Raw genomic sequence first — 20,332 nt, 5'->3', positions numbered from 1 at the left:
GCATCAGAAGGAGCACGAAGAAATCACGCCCCCACAGCCTTCAACAGAGAACATATCCATGGTTAAGTTCTGTTGGCCTTCAAATTATGGCCTTAGTCAAATGTGGAATAAAACATTAGCACTCTTAATGGAAGGCCAAAACGGTGTTGGTTCAGATTATCCCTCATTTGAATGAGCAAAGGCCAAAAATGCTTAGTGGCCATTTCTAATCATTCTTTGAAAAGGATAAGTTATTGTTGTAGCCAAATTTCTTTGTGGCTAAATTATAGGATGAGAAATAACCCCCTTTCGATGATGAATTTGGTGGGCAAAAATTCATCTTTGGAAGAGCCAATTATATAACTTAAGTGGCTTACAAGTTTGAAATCTAACATATACCATTCGGTATGAAAGCCTTGTATGGAAGGCTTGAAGAGTATTAATTTGTTTGACATATGCTATTCAGTGAAAGATTTGACTGTAAATTTGACGAATAGATTATGGGTGGCCAATGGTCATGAGTCGATCGATTGAAGAGGCTGTTGTTCAAGGTTGCTAATGTTCACAATGATGCCCATTATGCTTAGTAAAAGAAAAATGATGCCTTTACATAATAGGAATCACATGGGGGGCACATCTGGCCTTTGATTTGTTAAGTGGACACACTAATAAAGGACACATGGTAGCCTATGGGAGAGCATGATTCCATGATCTTGAAGAAACTGCTAAAAACTGCCGTGCATGGGCAACGGGTGACACTTGGCCCATCTCAGAATTGGCAGTTGATTTCCTTGGTTCGGCTTGTGTGGAACAACGTTAACTGTCCAGTATTATTTGGTTTTGCCAAATGAACTTGGGGGCAAAATTCATTAAGGAACTTGAAAATTTGAAATTCAAGCAAGTCGAATCATGAAAAGAGTAATTCGACTAGAGTTTTTAATTTAGACCATGAATGGTTGAAATAGAAAATGATCCCTACACTCCATCTATACGGGTTAAGGATAGTGAAAACTTGCCCATGGAGTATGAGTTCAAGCCAATTCTGGCTGTGAATTGTTGATCGACGGTAACCAAGTGTTAAGAGGGATATGGATTCTCCGAAGCCATTTATATTGGCTTTAGTCGAAAAACACCAAGTATTTTATGCCACTTATCCCACCACTGATCTTTGGCTAGCAAAAGACTTTTGTCGAGGACTAATAGAAATGGTTAATTATGGCAAACAGGTGGTTTTGCAAGGGGTAATAGATCGACCATCCATTAATTGCAGTCGATTGGTGAAATTTACAATCGATCATGGCTTATACTGGCTTATAGTTGAAGGAAACAAATCTGCAAGGATTTTTCAACAGAGGCAATACTATCCCATAATTCAACAGAGGGAATATTGCATCCAATAAGCCAGCAGTGGTTTTTAAGCCTTGAAGGCTTTATTGTACCGGTCAAAAAATGAAAAGATTGGTGTAAAATTTATCAAAAACTCTTCGAAAGTTGGGGGGCATAAATGTTTTCACTGTAAAAGGTTATTACTTGCTTTTGGCCCTTACTCTTGTTTTAACTTTGTTTTCCGAAATCTCGAATGAATTCGATAGAGGGAATGTTTGTCGTTTGCTACGCGCGTGTTTTGGCCTTTTCTTTATCAAATGTTGGGGGAGAAATTAAGTAAACAAATGCTTGTGCTTGATTAAGGCTCATGGCATAAATCCTTTTATCGATATCCCATTCTTAGAGTTTTGATCTATAGGCCTTTATTCGATAGGCCACGTATGTCCAACATGATCCGTTTCTGGTATCAATTGATTGCCCAATTGAGGTGGGGGCATAAATCTTTACACCGTAAAAGATTATCGCCCGTCGATATCGACAGTTGGGTGATTTAAAACTAATTAAATTATTCACTTGGGTTACGTTAGCCCTTCACCCAAATGAATAAGGGGGGCATTGTTTACACCATATTTCACCGCCTGTCGATGATCGACTGAAAGGTGGCAATTATGGAAATGCTTACTATTTTATTATTATTAAGTATTCGTATTAATATTAGAACTAGTATTAGTATTTCTTTTATTATTGTTATTTGCATGCAGGACACTTGGCTTGCTCCTACACATGTGGAAGTTAAAAGGACACTTGTCATGCTCCTACACATTTGAAGGGAAGTGAGAAGTTATTTTGACAAGTGGAAGCAAAAGATTGAATGAAGACTAGTGGAGAAGTTAGGAAGTTATTTCCTACGTTTGTTGTTTTCTATAAATAGTCTTTTAAGACTTCATTGTAATTCCTCTCCAACAAATCAAAGTCTATCTTTATTTGTCTTAATTTTTGGCACTACTAACCCATTCGGGTTATAATTAGGAGTAGGAGTAGAATTTCATATTCTAAGCTTAACTTAGGATCTTCGATGTGTCGCTCATGGCGATAGATCAATCGTTGAAGATTAACGGAAGTCTTTTCCATTTGTCTTCAATTTCGTTCTTAATCTCACATTTGACTCGACCGTCATTTCTCTTCCGGTGAAGTCCTGAAATACGGCGTGGAACCACGGATCCGTCTTGTGGAGACATAGCCGCATTCGCCCTTATTTTTGTTGTTGGCATTGTTTCCCGAAATTTCTGTCAATTTCGATTGAGGGAAAAATTGGTAAACACCTACTTAGCTTAAGTGCGGACCTCATAGCTTAAGTGTTACACGGCTTTGCTTGATTTGGGTTTTGATGGAAGTTTGTGAGGTAATGAATGGGGAGAGATAAATAGATAAATGAGAGTAATAATTGTGAAGAAACCTTATTGCGGACCGTGAACAGAGAAAAAGGGTAAAATTAACACAGTCATCGATTTTCAAATCGGTGGAATGGAATTTGGAGGGGTGAAAACTCTGTGTTTGGAACTTATGGAAAATGAGAGAAGAGAAGAAAAAAATGGAAGTAAAGGAAGGGAAAACGAGAAATTTTTTAAACTTTCTATTCTTTTACCTTCTTTTTCCACATGTTCGAAACACATAGGGAATGTGAAGGAAAAGAAAGAAAAGTTGAAAATTTTTCTTTACCATTGTTTGATTATGGAAAGAGAATAGAAAACAACAAATTATGAATACTAAAATTTTCTTTCCATTTCCTTAGGCTTTGTTTGGAAACTATGGAAAAGAAGGAAAAATAATTTTCCCTTTTTTTGGTTTGAGAGGAAACAAAAAGGAAAATATCAAAACAAGAAAGAATTTTCCTTCCTACTTTCCTCTCCACTTTCCTTTGTTTTCTTTTCTCTAAGTTTGAAACAGGCCCTTCCTTAGTCACTTTCATTGGGTTAAAAGCAGAGCATAAATACCCAAAAGGGCCAAAACAAATACTGTAATAGCGTCGCCCGGACTCGAACGGGGGACGTAAGAAATCAGATAAGTAGTAGTAGTAGTACAGTAGTACTTAAGATTCTTTTGTTGGTTTAGAGACGACTGACGAGGGGTTGAGTGGTGTAGGTAGGTTTGCAGTCCAGCAAATACTGTAAGTTAAATGGCAGTGCGATTCAACTCGGTGAAGCCTCTAATAATTGCGGGTTCCTTAATAAATTCGCAACAAATCCTCCTCAACCCCTTTTCGGTGAACCGTCGGGTTCTACTCTCCGCAGCTCCTGCAGCTCAAATGGCGACTACTGCTAATACTTCTACAACTACCACCAAGCTCATCGATTCGCATTTGCATGTTTGGGCATCTCCTAAGGAGGTACGTCATCTAATTTTTTTTTTAATAACTATGGTGTCCGGGCCAACTTTTGCAATAATCTCGGTCCATTTCTCTTGTTGCGTAATTGTCACAAGACTGACGGTCCATTATGCCAACGAATGCATAAAATATCCGATCAATTTGAAATTTTTTTTTTTTTGCCAAGCCGGAGGCAGTTTGAATCGTCAAGTGGGATCTTGATTCTTTTTACACACATATATGTTTACCTTTGCGGACAATGTACATTAATCGTCAATTACTGTGTATAAATTGTACATTCCTGTAATAAACTATTGTATATTTGTGGTTTTTGTTTGTTGTTTGAAGGCTGCAGATATGTACCCTTACTTTCCTGGTCAAGAACCCACTTTACCAGGCCATGTCGATTTCTTGCTTGAAGTAAGTAAGTCTCTCTTATTTGGTTGTGGACCATTTGATGTTCTCTGGAGGGAATAGAAGTTAGTAGTAGTATTTCCTCTTCAAAAGCGGCGAACCCCGCCCCCCCCCCCCCCCCCCCCCCCCCCCCCCCCCCCCCCCCTTTCCTTTTTAATACAGTTGTTTTTGAGGTAATTTCCAATTTTAGACTTATGGTAGTTGTAATGCTAAATTATACTGCTTAATGAGGACCACACAAGGAAGTGTGTGGCTCTGATTCTTGGAGCTAGACCGGAAGACTACCTGGAAATTTCAGATACTGAATTTCAATAATTTCTTTTCTTTTTGATCGGCCTGAATTTTCATAACTTAAGGGCAACTTCATCATATTTGGATTGGGAGGATACTTATATGACTCAGGTTTCAAATGCGAAGGTCATAACTCGGTTTCCAAATGTGAAGGCTGCTAACTTAAGTGCTTCTTCATCATACTGATCGACATATAAAAGCATAGCCCATAATTCAGTTTTCAATTTTACGTCAAGGGCAATATTTAAGTTTCAATTTAGATCCCTGAGCTAGTCAATCTTGACCAACCACTATATTCGCATCATTATGATATTTATGTTACTTATGGATATAAATTTTGTGTGTCTGGTTGGTTAATTTACAAAACCTTTAATGCATTTGATAAGTTGACCTATTTGGATGGGAGCATTCAAATATAAGCTCTACTTGTTTGGTGTCTCTTTTTACGCTCTCAAAATTGAGTTCAGGAACCAATTATCTGTTTGATTTTAGAGAATTGAGTTCATTAAAAAATTACCCATAGTCTTCTTATGATAAATATGAACAAGCCTAGGAGGTCACCATATCCATGCCAGACACACCAGGGGCATGCCAAAATGCCCATGTGGCTTGTACCTTGAATTTTAATAATCCTTATGGTGGGACATGCTTGGGACGTGGGGACACACGACAAGGTAACCAAACTAAGCCTTAAGTCGTGGTCGATTGAGGTCAACTACAAGAATCTGTTGTCTCTATTGAGTTCACTTGAGGGCATCATATTCAATGTTATCCAAGACACCTACGTGTTTTACGAACTACCACCTCTAAACGCCATTTTGGTCCGTCCCTCCTCTTAGTACTACCATCTATTGTAAGAATATTACTCCTCCTAACTATCGCATCGACCGATTTACGATAGACATGTCCAAACCACCTTAATCTCTTCTCTCTCACTGTATCTTCTATCGGTACTACCCCAACCATCTCGCTAAGATTTTCATTTCTAATCATGTCTCACAAAATCTTACCAAATGATCCACATCCATCTCAACTTTCTCATTTCAACTCCATTCATCATACACGTATGAATCTTATTATGAAGACATGTTGCTTCTGTTTGATGCAGTCATGCAGGAGCATAATAATTCTAATATGGAAAACAAAGGGTTATCTTAATTAGTTCAAAGTGTCTTTTAGTTTCTAGTCAATGTCTTTTAATTTGTGGTCTAAGAATATGTGTTTTGACTATCTAGTAAGTTGTGTTTTTGTTTTAATAGTGGTCTAGGTATTTGAAAGGTCTAGTTGAGAATTGTGTAGGTTTTATTACGAGTCTTGAAGAGTCATATTTGTAATACCTATAAATAGGTAATCTAATGAAATGAAAAGTAGAGTTTGAGTTTATGAAAATATTATGCAATTATTTCTTGCTTGAGAGTGAGTGATTCCTCCGACAATCAAGTGTGTGACTTGGTCGTGTGAGTGTCTTCCGCTATTAGCAACGTCTAGTGATTCCGTTGCCCCCGGTGAGTGGCTTCCCGGGACTATCCCATCCTTCACGGGTTTCGGCCTACATCAAATTGGTATCAGAGCGGTGATCCTGCCCTGCTGAGTTTTCATCCCATGGCATTTTGAGATAAAATGTTGCGCGTGAGTGAAAGACCGAGGAAAGATCATGCGTGGAAAGAAATTTTTTCTGATGAAGATTTTACAATTTCACAACCACTGGTGGATTGGAATTTGCCTCCAATCTATGATGAGTACACTGAAGAAGGATTCTTAATCATCAAACGACATCAATACTCTGGTTCAATAACAACTGGAAACATCATAGTTGAGTGTTCCAAACCTTTCAAATATGATGGACATGAAGAGACAAAAAAGTTATCTGCTCCCAAAGTCTCAGTTGCATGTAACTCCAAGTTATCAATCATTTCCATTGCCTTCAAGAGTCATGAAAGTGTTCTATTTGCGAGTTGGTCGCAAACCAAAATTCAAGGAACATCTCGGGCAAAAGCAAATGATGGAACAACTCATTGGTCAACCAGTGGACCGTGGGAAGTTAAAATCAAGGTCGAGTTCTTTTAAAGAAAGGGAGAATGATGCAGGAGCATAATAATTCTAATATGGAAAACGAAGGGTTATCTTAATTAGTTCAAAGTGTCTTTTAGTTTCTAGACAATGTCTTTTAGTTTTTGGTCTAAGAATATGTGTTTTGACTATCTAGTAAGTTGTGTTGTTGTTTTAATAGTGGTCTAGGTATTTGAAAGGTCTAGTTGAGAATTGTGTAGGTTTTATTAGGAGTCTTGAAGAGTCATATTTGTAATACCTATAAATAGGTAATCTAATGAAATGAAAAGTAGAGTTTGAGTTTATGAAAATATTATGCAAGTATTTCTTGCTTAAGAGTGAGTGATTCCTCCGACAATCAAGTGTGTGACTTGGTCGCGTGAGTGTCTTCCGCGATTAGCAACATCGAGTGATTCCGTTGCCCCTGGTGAGTGGCTTCCTGAGACTATCCCATCCTTCACGAGTTTCGGCCTGCATCACTGTTTATTTTAAAAAAAAATCAGGGGTAAGTGTTTATAAACATCAGAAGTGTTAGGCAAAAGAGCTATATGAAATATGTGTATGCAGGGCTAAAGCCAGGATTGTGTGTTAAGGGTGGCCAAGAGTAAGGCTGCGACAAACAACTACACTTTTTTGGAACATAATAGAGATATGACAATATGTACCGCCAAAAAAGTCATGTTTTCTACACATTTCCATACTTTTTCTTTCGAATTAAGAATCAATTTTGGATTCTTTCTTGTCATTTTTATTTTTTATTCTTGTACAATCATTAGGACCTATGCTAGCCTACATTTACACAGAAAGTGAATAGGGATCACCCCAATAGCCCAATGAGGCTTGAGTCACCTACAAAAAAAAAAAAAATGTATGTGACACAAGAAAATCACATATAGCTGGTTCATTGAACTACATAGATAAACAGATGAACGAGAAAAAAAATTCGCTATATGACAAAAATGATGGGGTTGTATACTTGTATCACTAATTGAAGACGCGGAAGTCTTACCGGTGCTAGGGACCTTTCGGTCATAGAAGTCTTTGGGGATTTATTTCGGGTATCATGTGTATCGAGGTTTTTGGAGGCCTGGGGCCCTTGGCCCCTATGTTGCTTTGTCAATGTGTGTGTGTAGGCATACATCATCAGTTGATAATGCATTCGATATCAATGCTTACTTGTTCGTAAATACTTTGTGCTTACAATTTATGTACTAAGTATGAATACTAAAAGAAATTAGGAAGAAAAATTTCTCGTGTCCCCAATATGTCTGTGTCCCCATGTGTTGATAATCTCCATGTCCCATGTGACCGTGTCCATGCTACATAGCATGACAGCTTTCTTTTCCCTCATAAGTTTTGAGTTGACGATTAACTTCCTTGTTGTCATGTGGTTGTGAGATGATAGTACTATCCCTATGTTGTAGCTATTAATTTACATCATACTTCACAAAGTTAGGACATCAACTATAGTCAAACATTTGGGATCTGCAAATAACTTTCATTCATCTAAGGTCTTCAATTGTCCATTACCTATGTTGGTGTTGTTTCGTCCTTAGTCTGAAGCGGATCACTACTTTGGTTAACTGGGAGTTGTAACATTAAAATCCGGTTCTTCAAAGATGATGAAGTTTTGGTTCCTTTTGAGGTCAAAACTGTTCCGTAGGTTTTAAAATTCTAGTCATAATAACATCAAGTGAAGCAGTATCCACCATGTTTAGGTTGCAATAATCATTAACCAGCATAATGTTTTCACTTTTCAGTGCATGGCAGAAGCAAGTGTAGATGGTGCACTCATCGTCCAGCCCATTAATCATAAGTTTGACCACTCCTATATGACAAGGTCGGCTAAGTGGACATGTTCTTTTTCTTGTCACTAGAATACTAGATAATTCTCTCTCTCTCTCTCTCTCTCTCTCTCTCTCTCTCTCTCTCTCTCTCTCTCTCTCTCTCTCTCGCGTATATGTATAAGTTATTATATATAACTATATAAGAGGCTCGATGTGAAGGGTGAAGTTAAATGCTGAAGAGTCAAAAAGACGACAAAATTTGAGAACTACATAAACTGGAGGAATTGGCCATTTAATACCAGACTTGTCGGACCAACCAGTTTCTAACCATAATGCCAAAGAATCAGCATTGTGGTTAGAGTGACAAAGGCATAAGGTGGCAGTTTTCATGACTTGTTAGCCATTAGCATCATATTTTTAACCATGAAGGTAAGCTGTGGTAAAAGTCAGTAGGTTCTCATTCTAATTGTGTTTTTCCTTTTTCCTTTTCAAGTTCTTCATGTGGTATCTTAAACCTGGTGTTGTCTTATGCCAACATAATGGCTCTGACAGTGTATTGAAAAAGTATCCGACCAAGTTTGTCGGTTGTTGCCTGGCAAATCCAGCAGAAGATGGGATTGGGCTTAAGCAGCTTGAACATCTTATTCTGAAGGTCTGTAAAGAATCTTCAGCTCTTTAAACTACTAGCTCATAACAAAAGAGTCCTTTGACGAAGGATTGTTTCTTGTGGTAGGATGGGTATCGTGCAGTTCGCTTCAATCCATACTTATGGCCTCCTGGTCAACAGGTATTGTTGCTCTTCATTGTTAACTTATTGCTGCTGGAGAATAACTCTCGTGCTTCATTATTTGTGTCGTTTCATGAGATAAGTAATTGGAGCACGCATAGTAATTATCCATTAGATTAAATCGCATTTTGCATGGAGAAAAGTGAGGACATATTTCTTCTGATCTTCACATATTTTGACTTATTGATGGCTTACCACTTCCTTTAGAAAGAAATATATCTTGCAGTAATAATAGCCCTCGATGGAATCCCATTTCCCACAAAATGACGAGTCTCACTCTCCTTAGAGATGTTTCCCATCAACTTGTCAGCCCCCGCCCTAAAACAAGTATTACAATGGGAAGCATTGTTCAATAGATGCCATATCTTTTGTGTGTCCTCCTCATGAAGAGTTTACCATGTTCAATAAATTTCACAGATGACAAATGAAATTGGGAAGTCAATGTTCTCCAAAGCTGGAGAGCTTGGAGTACCAGTGGGTTTCATGTGTATGAAGGTAAGAGCTTCTTTTTTAGCTTAGCTCTACTCCAAAAAAGCCTACAGATTCTACTGCAGGTTTGTTCTTACAAGAAGGATCCCATCTATGACAGCAGCTGAGAGATCCTACGTGGATAGTATTGTTGATTGATTAACATTCATGATTCACTTTCTTGATTGTTGCAAATAATTATACCAAACTTAACTCCAAGGGGTTGGCCTAGTGGTCAAGGCCTAGGACTTAGGGGTTTGCTCTATTCTTATAAGGTCTCAGGTTTGAAATCTCTCTGGTGCTATCAACTCCTTAGGGGCCTGCCGCACGGAGCATTTTTTTCCGGCTTCAAGTGTGGCCCCCGCTAGCGGACGGTGGGTTTATGGTCTGGGTCCCCCAAGATTAGTCGAGGTGCACGTATGCTGGCCCGGACACCTAGTTGTTGGTTATCAATAAGATTTACCAAACCATATCGTAAATTGCAGATGCTACTGGTTGGAGAGTTACTAATGACGTAGACCTTTACAGGGACTTAACCTTCATCTATCAGAGATTGAGAGATTGTGCACAGAATTTCCCTCAACTATTGTAATGCTTGATCACTTGGCATTCTGCAAGCCACCAACGTAAGTGCCCTAGTAATTGGTTTGTATGTCATGTGTCTTTTAAACTCCAGGTGTACTTTTGTTAGGTGTTTATGATCGTTTATTATCTTGCAGAAATGATGAGCAAAAGCTAGCTTTCTCTGAGCTTTTAAAGCTAAGTAGATTTCCACAGGTAGACTATGTTCGCACACCTCACGGACTTTTGTCTATAATTGCAAGTTCATTTCTTGACTATGACTCGCACCCAATCTTCCATTGTTCCATTTGTTTTCCTCTTGATATCTAAATAAGATGTTGGACAAATGGAATCCTGGAACTGATTCCACTATGATAGGGGATTAGATTGTAGTCTTTGCACACTAGATTCCCCTAATTCGTACAGTTTTTTCAAAAACAAAAAACAAAAAGCTCACAGATTTCGAATCTCATCGTTTATGCTATGAAAGTCGAACAAATATCTGCTGGCTTGTACCCTGACCATAGTGGTAGTTGTCAATTTTTTTTGGTGATTAGTTGGGATCTTAACTTGTGGGCTGCAAACTTAATATTGTGACAGGTTCATATAAAACTTAGTGCCCTATTCAGGGTATCGCAAAAGCCATATCCATACGAAGATTTATCCAAACTTCTCTCCCAAGTAGTCTCCAGTTTTGGTGCCAACCGTGTCATGTGGGGCAGGTAGAAACTCTCTTCTAGTACTCTCTATATGGATATAAAGAACTGTGTTCAGGATGTCAACTACTAAAAATGACTATGCCATTCATCATCCCAAAGTAAAGACCTGCTTTCAATATTTTCTCAGTGACTTCCCATATGTTGTTCCGGAATGTGGATATAAAGAAGCTAAAGAAGCAGTATCCATCATTGCCAATCAAGTACCTCTATCATCTTCTGAGTTGGAGTGGGTCATGGGTAGAACAGTTATGCAACTCTTTCAAGGGCACTGGCTTTCTTAAGCAAGGCAAGTCTACACCTCATTGTTCGCAATATGATGTATGAAAGATTGTGCTGAAGATAGACACAGATTCACAGTTAACTACTTTTAGTGTCGTACAACATCGAACTTCATCAAGAATTACGGGATACCAGAAACTTTTCTAATATGGACATGACTCATGATTGTTTTCCGTAGGACATTACAAGTTTAGGATGTGACACTGCTTATTGGAAAAAAGCTCATGAGGCATGTGAGCTGACTTAATTAATAATCTGCCCAGCAATTAGTTTTTCCCATAAAATAAAGATTCAATTTAAGTTGTAGGGTACGTTTGTTTTGGTAATGGTCATCCCAATGACAAATACTTAAGTCGGGTGCTTTGAGCTCATGTTTTGAAATAGGCTAATAGCAGCTACTAGCTAGCAGTGTATGAACTTGGATAATCAAGCGTAAGAACGCAAGTTTTAAGTACACTGTAGGTTTGATAAAAATAAAAATGAAGGGAGAATTTTGCTAACACCCCCTAAGGTTTGCATTATGTGCCAAATCTCCCTCCACCTACGGGAAATGATTCTCTCCTCTTTGTGGTTTTCATTCCCATTTCAATTAGCCTCATCCGTTAGTGGACCGTTAAGTAAACTAACAAAATCTAATGACACCATCCCTGAAATTTACAAATACTAATTTCAGCCCCCAATAACCTTATATTTGTACTCCTCTGTAATTTTTTTTCATCTCTCTCACACCAACTTCACTATAATCATTAATTAATTATATGTCTTGTGGTGACGCGCTCAGTGATTGGTTCGTCAATCATGGTGCCAAATCAGGCCCGCGGTCTAAGGCCTATCACGATCTCCACGATCCCTTCCTATAATAAGGGAAATGGTGACACGCCACCTGCCACATTTGCCTGACTCATCCTGACTTCCTCTCCAAGTCAGGGAGCAAGGGTGGCTCGGTAGTTGACGGTTTTGCTGATCGAAATAGCCTGGCTATATTCGGACTTTTGTGGAGTTGCTAATTGGTTCGGTGGAACGCCGCCGAATTGAAAGTTGTGACCGACACGCGTATCTGGACCCATGGCTTCCCCGCAGGTGAACGAACATGGCCTGGCAGAACATGTCCAGCAGAGGCACGTTGAACATTGCATCGCCGGTCCATCCAACACACGAGTCCACGGGTCTGACTAATCAATGTGACGCGGCCATTGCCCGGGTCCCTTCGCCGAGCCATGCCCGCCACATGTCTTCTTGATGTCTTTAACACTAGTTAATTGTCTTCTCAAGTTAACCCCAAGGGTTGGCCTTGTGGTCAATGCATGAGATTTAGGAATTTGTTTCTTCCTAAGGTATCAGCTTCGAAATCGCTCAAGTGCTATCTACTCATTTGGGGTTAGTCCATACGGAGCTTTGCTCTATCTTTAATTGGGGCCCCCATGCATTAATGGATGGTGGGATTGGTCCCATTGGATTAGTTGATGTACGCATACGTTGGCCCGGACACTGAATTGTCCCAAAAAAAAAAATTGTCTTCTCCAATGTACAAATTAGCATAAAATAAAATCTCTATCTTTTGCCCGTGACTATCCAAAGTCTCTTTGAAGTGTGTTTAGTTTTTTTTTACCTCCAATAAGAAACATTGTGTCCAAAGTTGATGAATGCAAAATGTTTTATAACGGTGTACTGCTCGTATAAAACAAGCTGAACATACATTGATGTAGAACCAATGCACAACCTAGGAATCCGTCCGCTCCATACATTGTTCAACGTCATGATCTTTGGCTATATCAATGTGCATAGCTTGTTTGGTACAAACTTTGTTTTGAAATTCAACTCTAAAATTTTGTTAGTTCTTGCGACTATACCTTGTGTTTCTGAGTGTCTAGCCCGAAGCGCATGGCTTTTTGTAGTCATTTGCAAAATAACTCTCAAGTCCGAGATCGATCCACAAGGAGCGGTTCTTTGGGAGTGAAAGTCTTTATCGGGCTATATGGTTTTTATCTATAGGTAAACAAACCATTCGAGTGTTGGATTTTTGGTGTTTATCAGTTACTCCCTCCGTCCTTTTTTAAGTGTCCATAACGGTCTAAGTATTTATAGGTGTACAAAATATCTGAGGTCTAAGTATTTATATACAGGGGTACAAAATATCTAAGCCGAATCTTTAGGACTTGGTTAAATTTGGAGTTCAGAGTCAAGTTCTCTACCAGTAGCGATTTTAGTTCTCCCAGTAGAGTGCAAAAGATTTTCCACGAGTAACCAGTTCTACCAATAGATAAATCACGTTCTACCAGTAGGGAAACCTCCTGATCAGATTTTGCTATTTTTGAGTTCTACTGGTACTAGAGATTCTTGATTTCCCAAATTTCTTCCTTTGCTATAATTTTGGCCTTCTAATCATCCTTCCACACTCCGAACCTTCTTCAAATGGATTTTCAAGACCGAAAATGACCGTCCTTTGTATCTCAAAACCTTGGCTTATCCCTGTGGTTATCGATGCTCCTGAATTCATTTTATTTAGGCGATTTACCTAACAACACTAGGAAAACACCTTACGTGCAATATTATCAGCATTGTTTTTGAAGACAATGCTAGTAATAGGGCACGCACGATAAGTGTGCCAGTCAAATTTTGACAAAATATTTCTTGCTTGTTTTGACAAAATGAATTCAAATAAACGATAAGTGAAGAAAATATGTCGTCAAAATTCAACTGGCACACCCAGCCTCTAGTGTAGGATATATATATATATATATATATATCAGGGCGGTTCCGGGGACACCCAAAAAAACACCCCATAGCTCCCGATCAAATTTTGATGATCCGAGCCGCTCAATGTGATCAGAACGTGATTTTAAGGGTACTTGCGAGAAATCAGCAAAAAAAATGACCGGAAAGGGCTTGATCCGAACAGTTTTGAACAATTTTTTATTGAACGGTTTAAATAAAAACTGCTCAAATCAAGCCTTTTCGTGTCATATTTTTTGCTAATTTCTCGCTGGCACCCTTAAAATCACGTTCTGCATACATTGAACGGTTCGGATCATAAAAATTTGATCGGGAACTATGAGATTGAGATTTGGGGTGTTTTTTTAAGTGTTTTTTGGGGTGTCTCTTGAACCGTCCCGTATATATATACACCACGGATCAAGTGAGGGATCTCTCACTTTGTTAAAATGCGGGACTTTCATTTTCCGATCAAATTTTAAAAATCCGAACCGTTCAATGTGTGCAGGACGTAATTTTAAGGGTCCTTGCGAGAAATCAGCAAAAAAAATGACTGGGAAGGGCTTCATCCAAGCAGTTTTTTTTGAACCGTTCAATGAAAACTGCTCGGATGAAGCCCTTTCCGGCCATTTTTTTTGCTGATTTCTCTCGGGGACCCTTAAAATCACATTCTGATCACTTTGAGCGGCTCAGATCATCGAAATTCAATCGGGAAGGGGAGTCCCGCATTTTAATAAAATGCGGGATCCCTCACCGGAACCTGACTGTATGTGTATATATACATATACATACATACAGTCAGTCTCAAATGAGGGAGTCCTTATTTTAGTTAAAATGCGAACCTCCTCATTTCTCTTATTTTCTGATCGAATTTCGATGATCCGAGCCGCTCAATGTGTTCATAACTTGATTTTAAGGGTACCCGCGAGAAATCGGAAAAAAAAATGACCGGGAAGGGCTTCATCCGAGCAGTTTTTGTTAGAACCGTTCGATAAAAAACAAACAAAAACTGCTCGGATGAAGCCTTTCCCGGTCATTTTTTTGCTGATTTCTCGCGAGTACCCTTAAAATCACATTCTGAACACATTGAGCCGCTCGGATCATCGAAATTCGATCGGAAAATGGGAGAAATGAGGAGGTCCGCATTTTAACTAAAATAAGGACTCCCTCATTTGAGACTGACTGTATAAATAAATAAATAAATATATATATATATATATATATATATATTCAAACAAAAACTGCTCGGATGAAGCCCTTTCCGGTCATTTTTTTTGCTGATTTCTCCCGGGTACCCTTAAAATCACGTTCTGAACACATTGAGCGGCTCGGATCATTGAAATTCAATCGGGAAAGAGAGGTTTGCATTTTATTAAAATGAGGTGGTCCTTACGGGAGACGGACTGTATATGTATGTATATATATATATATATATATATATGTATATATATTCTTTTTTAAATTATCTTTGGGAGAAGATGTTGAGGATGCATGTTATATTTGCACTGTGCCTACCCTATTAACTATAAGGAGAAAATACAGAATGCTGTTGTTGAATATGTCTATTCGTTTTGGTAAATTACCTTTTTTTTAAATTGGTTCCGGACACAATTTTTTGCTATTTTATGTATGGATCGCTATGATCTGTGTTTCAAAAATATGTGTACCTTGACTTTCCCTTCTGACTTCTTTCATACGCTGATGATGATATATGGCCCCATGTACTAAGTTAAACAGGGCACAAGCTTGTCATATTATTCCAGCAGAGATTTGACATCATGGTGGCTGATGACTTGATATTGTATCAGTTATCACTCGATCCTTTTAATTAACGGGTCCGGCTAAATATAACTGTAAATTTACTACATGTAGTCAATTCATAAAAGGAAATTATGAATTGGCTACATGTAGTAATTTTATGAATTGGCTACATGTAGTAAATTCACAGTTGTATTTAGCAGCACCTTAATTAACTCGATCAATGGAATTAGTGAAGTATAATCACTATCGGATTGTGTTTTTACTTAATTTTTTTACTATTATCTTTTAGGAGCTGTTGTTAGTTTTGTATTAAGTATTTAGAGATTATAAATTTGTCTTGATAAGAGGGGTATAAGAAGTTACAAATTAAGACAAAATTTTTAAAAAAAGTTCACGATATATAAATGAGACAATAATCCAGGTACAAGTTAGGGCAAAAACGGAATGGATTTGATGCAATGTGCGTGAGGCCATTTTCCTCAAGAGAAATGTGTTCCGAACATACATTGATTGATATCAGATGAACATGATTTTAATCTTACTTTTCTTCTTAACGAACTTTGCAAAATGAACAATTCAAATCATCAAAACAAACTCAGCACAAGCCTGCAAAGGGGCAAGCTACAGTCTGCAATTCGGTGCTGACAAGCCTAGTTAGCTGCATTATCATTTCTAGCCTCATTGTATTGCATGCGATATTTTTAGTATATATCTAGTAGTTGGAAAGTCACATTAATGCTCATACGTACGCATGTATGATAGGAGCGTCATCGTGTACGTAAGAGCGCCTTTAAAAAACATCTCAATTTATTAAATTCTCAAAAATAATAATTGAAAGCGCTAGTGCGAAGCGAAAATTAAGAGTGAGAGTGGGGTCCTATTGAACAATTATCCAACCAAGGCTTGGCATAGGCCGGTATTTTATCAATTTCAATTAAGTTTATAAAAGGTGGATGTACAATTATTCAATTTCTTGCTAACCAATTGGGTTATGCGACATGATCCAAAATAAAAATAACAATAGGCTAGTGCCACTTTAGCTTGTGTGTTGAACATGTCAGACTAATTTATTTTCCGAGGCAATAAATTAGAATAAACGTTAATTTAAGAAGATATAACATGCCTTTTTCCCCTTGAATTTGTGTTCCTTATTCGGCGCCTACCTTATAATTGTACTACACAATTCTCATAGAATATTTGCCCTTCTCAAAGTTGGGGCTCAAAGCCCATGCTTCATTGGGCTAATAGATGAGTCGGCCCTGTCCTTTGGGGCTAACCTAATAAGGCTCCGTTCCGGAAATTTTCTTAAAAAATAAGTACTTATTTTGCCACTTCTCATTCAAAAATAAGAAAGGTCATTCCACAAAATCCAAATAAAAAGTTCCTTTCACATTTCAAACTCAAAAATAATATAAATGAAAAAAAAAATTCAATTTTTTTTGCACCGCTTAAACATCTCAATGAGATCTATCAAACAAGATCCATAGTGGTAGGAAAATTATTTGCGTAAACACATGATTTTTGAGCTTGAAATTGCCTTATACAAAAAATAAGACTGTTGCTATGATAATGGGCGCCGGCGGAGGGAAATCATACCGGCGCCAGTGGAGGGAAATCATACCGGCGGCCGCGCCGGGCTGTCTCCGGCTATCGGACGGCCGATCCGAGCCGTCCAAAAATTCTAAAAAAAAAAACAAGGGGGCCTATGCGGGAATCAACGGCATCCGAAGTGTGTAAGGTGCTTGATCCGAGCACCCCTTTTCCGTGTATATATGATCAAGCACCCTACACGGAAAGGGGTGCTCGGATCAAGCACCCTACACATCTTGGATGCCGTTGATTCCCGCGCAAGCCCCCTCATTTTTTTTTTATAGAATTTTTGGACGGCTCGGATCGGCCGTTCGGTGGCCGGAGACGGCCCGGCCCGGTTGTCGGTACGATTTCCCTCCCCGGCCGGTCGGTACCTATATATATATTCTTCCAAAATAAGTAACAGCCTTCTTATTTTTCGGAACAAGTCTTCTTATTACACAAAAAATAAGTTCTTATTGTGTTTCTGAAACGGGCTCTAAATGTTTTTGATCTGAGTTTTTTTGACAAACATCTTTTCCTCTTAATCTTCAGGGATTGATGTTTTTTTTTGGAAGACTTAAAGAATCATCCTCAGAATTCACTTCCCGTAGGTTTTCATCCTGCTCAATTTTGGCACTTATGTTTTCATCCCCACTCTTTTATAATCCCAATAATGCCCTTAATATATATATCTCACCGAAATTTGGGATTGAAACATAAGTCAACAAGTCCCCCTAAAATATGAAAAACATATATATCTTTTTCATTTCCTAAATGGTATATATATACACACACCCCCCACTAAACCTAGCAACCCCCATCCTGTAACCCACCCAATACACCATCAACTCTGTCTCTTCTCTCCGGCCAGAGGCCATCTCATCCCGGCGGCTTGCAACGAGAGCTGATCATCGCCATCAACTCCACCACCGAAGTCCCACACTCTCTCTTCTATCTTTCTCTCTCTCTGGAATTCACCATTGCGGCCCGATGCATCCACCCCACCGCCATATGATTACTCTCACTAGATTGTCGCTGCTCCAATGACGCCGTCCACCGTAACTCCTTCTCCGCCATCACCGATGGACCTCATCGACCCGATCCCGCCCCAACAGCGGCCCCCTCGACGAGGATGCGATGGTGTAGATCCGCGCCGGAGAAGCAAAGAGGATTGGAGGGCACGTCTGTTTCTCATCTATTTTATACAGCAAAGGAGCTTCGCTTCTCCATCAACGGATTAATCGCAGAGGGAGATAAAAAGAAAAGAAGGCTTTGATTTCAACAAATCTGAATATGAATATCTGGAATAGATGTTAGGGACAAATGAAACATGGCAAAAAATGCAGTTGGTTTATTGTTTCAAATTATTGTCATGTTATGGAATCGATTCCACATTCTTTTCAAAATATGCCATGAATATGATGCAAAAATCATGATTTCATGTTCTAGATATGCCATGTTAATTAGCATGGAATAGTTGTTATGTTCATTGTTTGGAATTACTTCATGTTCTGAATATAAATGTCATGTTTTTATGGAATAAGTGTTAAGAATAGATAAAAACAAGTAAAAAATGAATAGGTCATGTTTTTATAGATAATTTTTTCGCAATATGTGATGTTATGGAATTGATTCCACATTTTTTCGGAATATGTCATGAATATGATGCCAAATTCATGAAAATCATGATTTCATGTTCTAAATATGTCATGTTAGAATGAAATAGTTATGTTCATTGTTCGGAATTACATCAAGTTTTGAATATTTAATATTTTTACGGAATAAATATTAAGAATAAATAAAACATGTAAAAATGAATAAGAGTTCATCCCGTATTAAATGGAAACCCCAATCAGTGGGATTTGGCAACCTAAACATTTGAAAATTTGAAATTCTCCTAAAATATCTCACTTAGTTGCAGATATTCATATTCATCCCAATCCCCCTAATTTACGAAACAATTCCCTTAGTTTAGGAAACAATAAACACATATGAATATCTTATAAAAAAAAAGGGTAAGATGGTATGTCACATTTTGAAAGGATGAAAACATAACTCCGGAAAATGACCAGGATGAATACTTACGTGGGATGAGGTATGAGGATGAATATTTAAAACCTCATTTTTTTTTTTGCCAATATTATATACATCAGTGGAGGTTCAGCGAGGGTTAGTGGAGGAAGTTAGTGTGCTAGTCCATAAGGGGTTCATGGATTGATGTTTGGAGGTGTTGATAAAAGGTTCATGGATTGATGTTTGGAGGTGTTGATAAAATTAGAAAAGTAAGGAAAATGCTTTCGAAATTAATATAGGCATGCATTAAGCAATATGTTTCCTCAGAGGTTTTGTTTTCCTTGCATGGAGGTCTTTTGTCTCTTTTTGGAGTTTACTTATGATCTAATGTAACTCATCGATACAATTCTGTTCGGGTAATGATATTCACATTCTATTTTTTTTTATAAACACACTCGTTTTTTGTGTTTTTGTGATGTAAATTTACAATGTTGTCCTTCTAAATGTGAAAGAGTACCATACAAATAAAAGGTTAGTAATTTTGTAAATTTCGATCACATCATAGGAGGACAAAAAAGAAAATGTAGTTGTCAAAAGGTGAGTGTGAAAATCAATTATCCTATGTTATCAAAGTTACATTGATATGGCGTTTTAACGAACTTTCATTGTGTATCAAAGTTACATTGATATGGCGTTTTAACGAACTTTCATTATGCCACGTAAAAAAAATAAAATTGAGTAATATGTTTCAAGCCAATTTGAAATTTTAGAAGGGCCTGTGCCGGTTTAAACTAGACTATAGTTTGATAGATGAAATTGATAGGTGGTTGAAGTAAAGTAATGAGTCCTGCTACCGGTACAGATTTTTGTGCACAGATTGTGCACAGATTTCGTTGTGGGGCCCACCACGGGTTCCACACAAATCATCCAATCCGTTCATTAAATGTAAAACATTTTTTCAAGGGTTCCCGTAAAAAATAAGCTCAATCCAATACCTATAGGTGCTTCATCCAACCATCTAACTTTTCATTCAGATTTTCGGATAATGAAAAGTTATACGATTGGATCAAGTATCTGTAGGTATCGGATTGAGATTATTTTTTACGGGGACCCTTGAAAAAATATTTTACATTTAATGAACGGCTCGGATGATTTGTGTGGAACCCGTGGTGGGCCCCATAACAAAATCTGTGCACAATCTGTGCACAGATTGTATGTGTGTGTAGACTTTCTGTAAAGTAATATAGTT

At 38.1% G+C, this 20,332-nt stretch overlaps 1 protein-coding gene across 2 annotated transcripts; it reads left to right on the top strand.

The window, feature by feature from the left end:
- Positions 1 to 3,315: 3,315 nt before the first annotated feature.
- On the top strand, positions 3,316 to 11,279 carry LOC131311255 (uncharacterized). Of its 2 annotated transcripts, XM_058338616.1 has the most exons (10): positions 3,316 to 3,691; positions 4,019 to 4,090; positions 8,185 to 8,264; positions 8,764 to 8,863; positions 8,945 to 8,998; positions 9,416 to 9,493; positions 9,995 to 10,092; positions 10,186 to 10,243; positions 10,628 to 10,749; positions 10,874 to 11,279. In XM_058338616.1, exons 1-10 carry the CDS (start codon positions 3,482 to 3,484, stop codon positions 11,025 to 11,027), a joined length of 1,026 nt encoding a protein of 341 aa, XP_058194599.1. In that variant the 5' UTR covers positions 3,316 to 3,481; the 3' UTR covers positions 11,028 to 11,279. The 2 variants fall into 2 exon arrangements, with proteins under 2 accessions (XP_058194599.1, XP_058194600.1); XM_058338617.1 differs by lacking the exon at positions 9,416 to 9,493 and having other exon boundaries at positions 3,416 to 3,691.
- Positions 11,280 to 20,332: the final 9,053 nt, after the last annotated feature.

Source organism: Rhododendron vialii, chromosome 12a (genome assembly GCF_030253575.1).
Source record: "Rhododendron vialii isolate Sample 1 chromosome 12a, ASM3025357v1".
In the NCBI taxonomy this organism is placed as follows: domain Eukaryota; kingdom Viridiplantae; phylum Streptophyta; class Magnoliopsida; order Ericales; family Ericaceae; genus Rhododendron; species Rhododendron vialii.
This window is presented reverse-complemented; position numbering and strand designations above follow the sequence as displayed.

What these genes read in the sequence shown, in the direction of transcription:
- LOC131311255 (XM_058338616.1), top strand. Translation starts at nt 3,482, where the DNA reads ATGGCAGTGCGATTCAACTCGGTGAAGCCTCTAATAATTGCGGGTTCC. An exon ending in TTTGGGCATCTCCTAAGGAG is followed by an intron (nt 3,692 to 4,018) that starts GTACGTCATCTA and finishes TGTTGTTTGAAG; the next exon opens with GCTGCAGATATGTACCCTTA. An exon ending in GCATTCTGCAAGCCACCAAC is followed by an intron (nt 10,093 to 10,185) that starts GTAAGTGCCCTA and finishes ATTATCTTGCAG; the next exon opens with AAATGATGAGCAAAAGCTAG.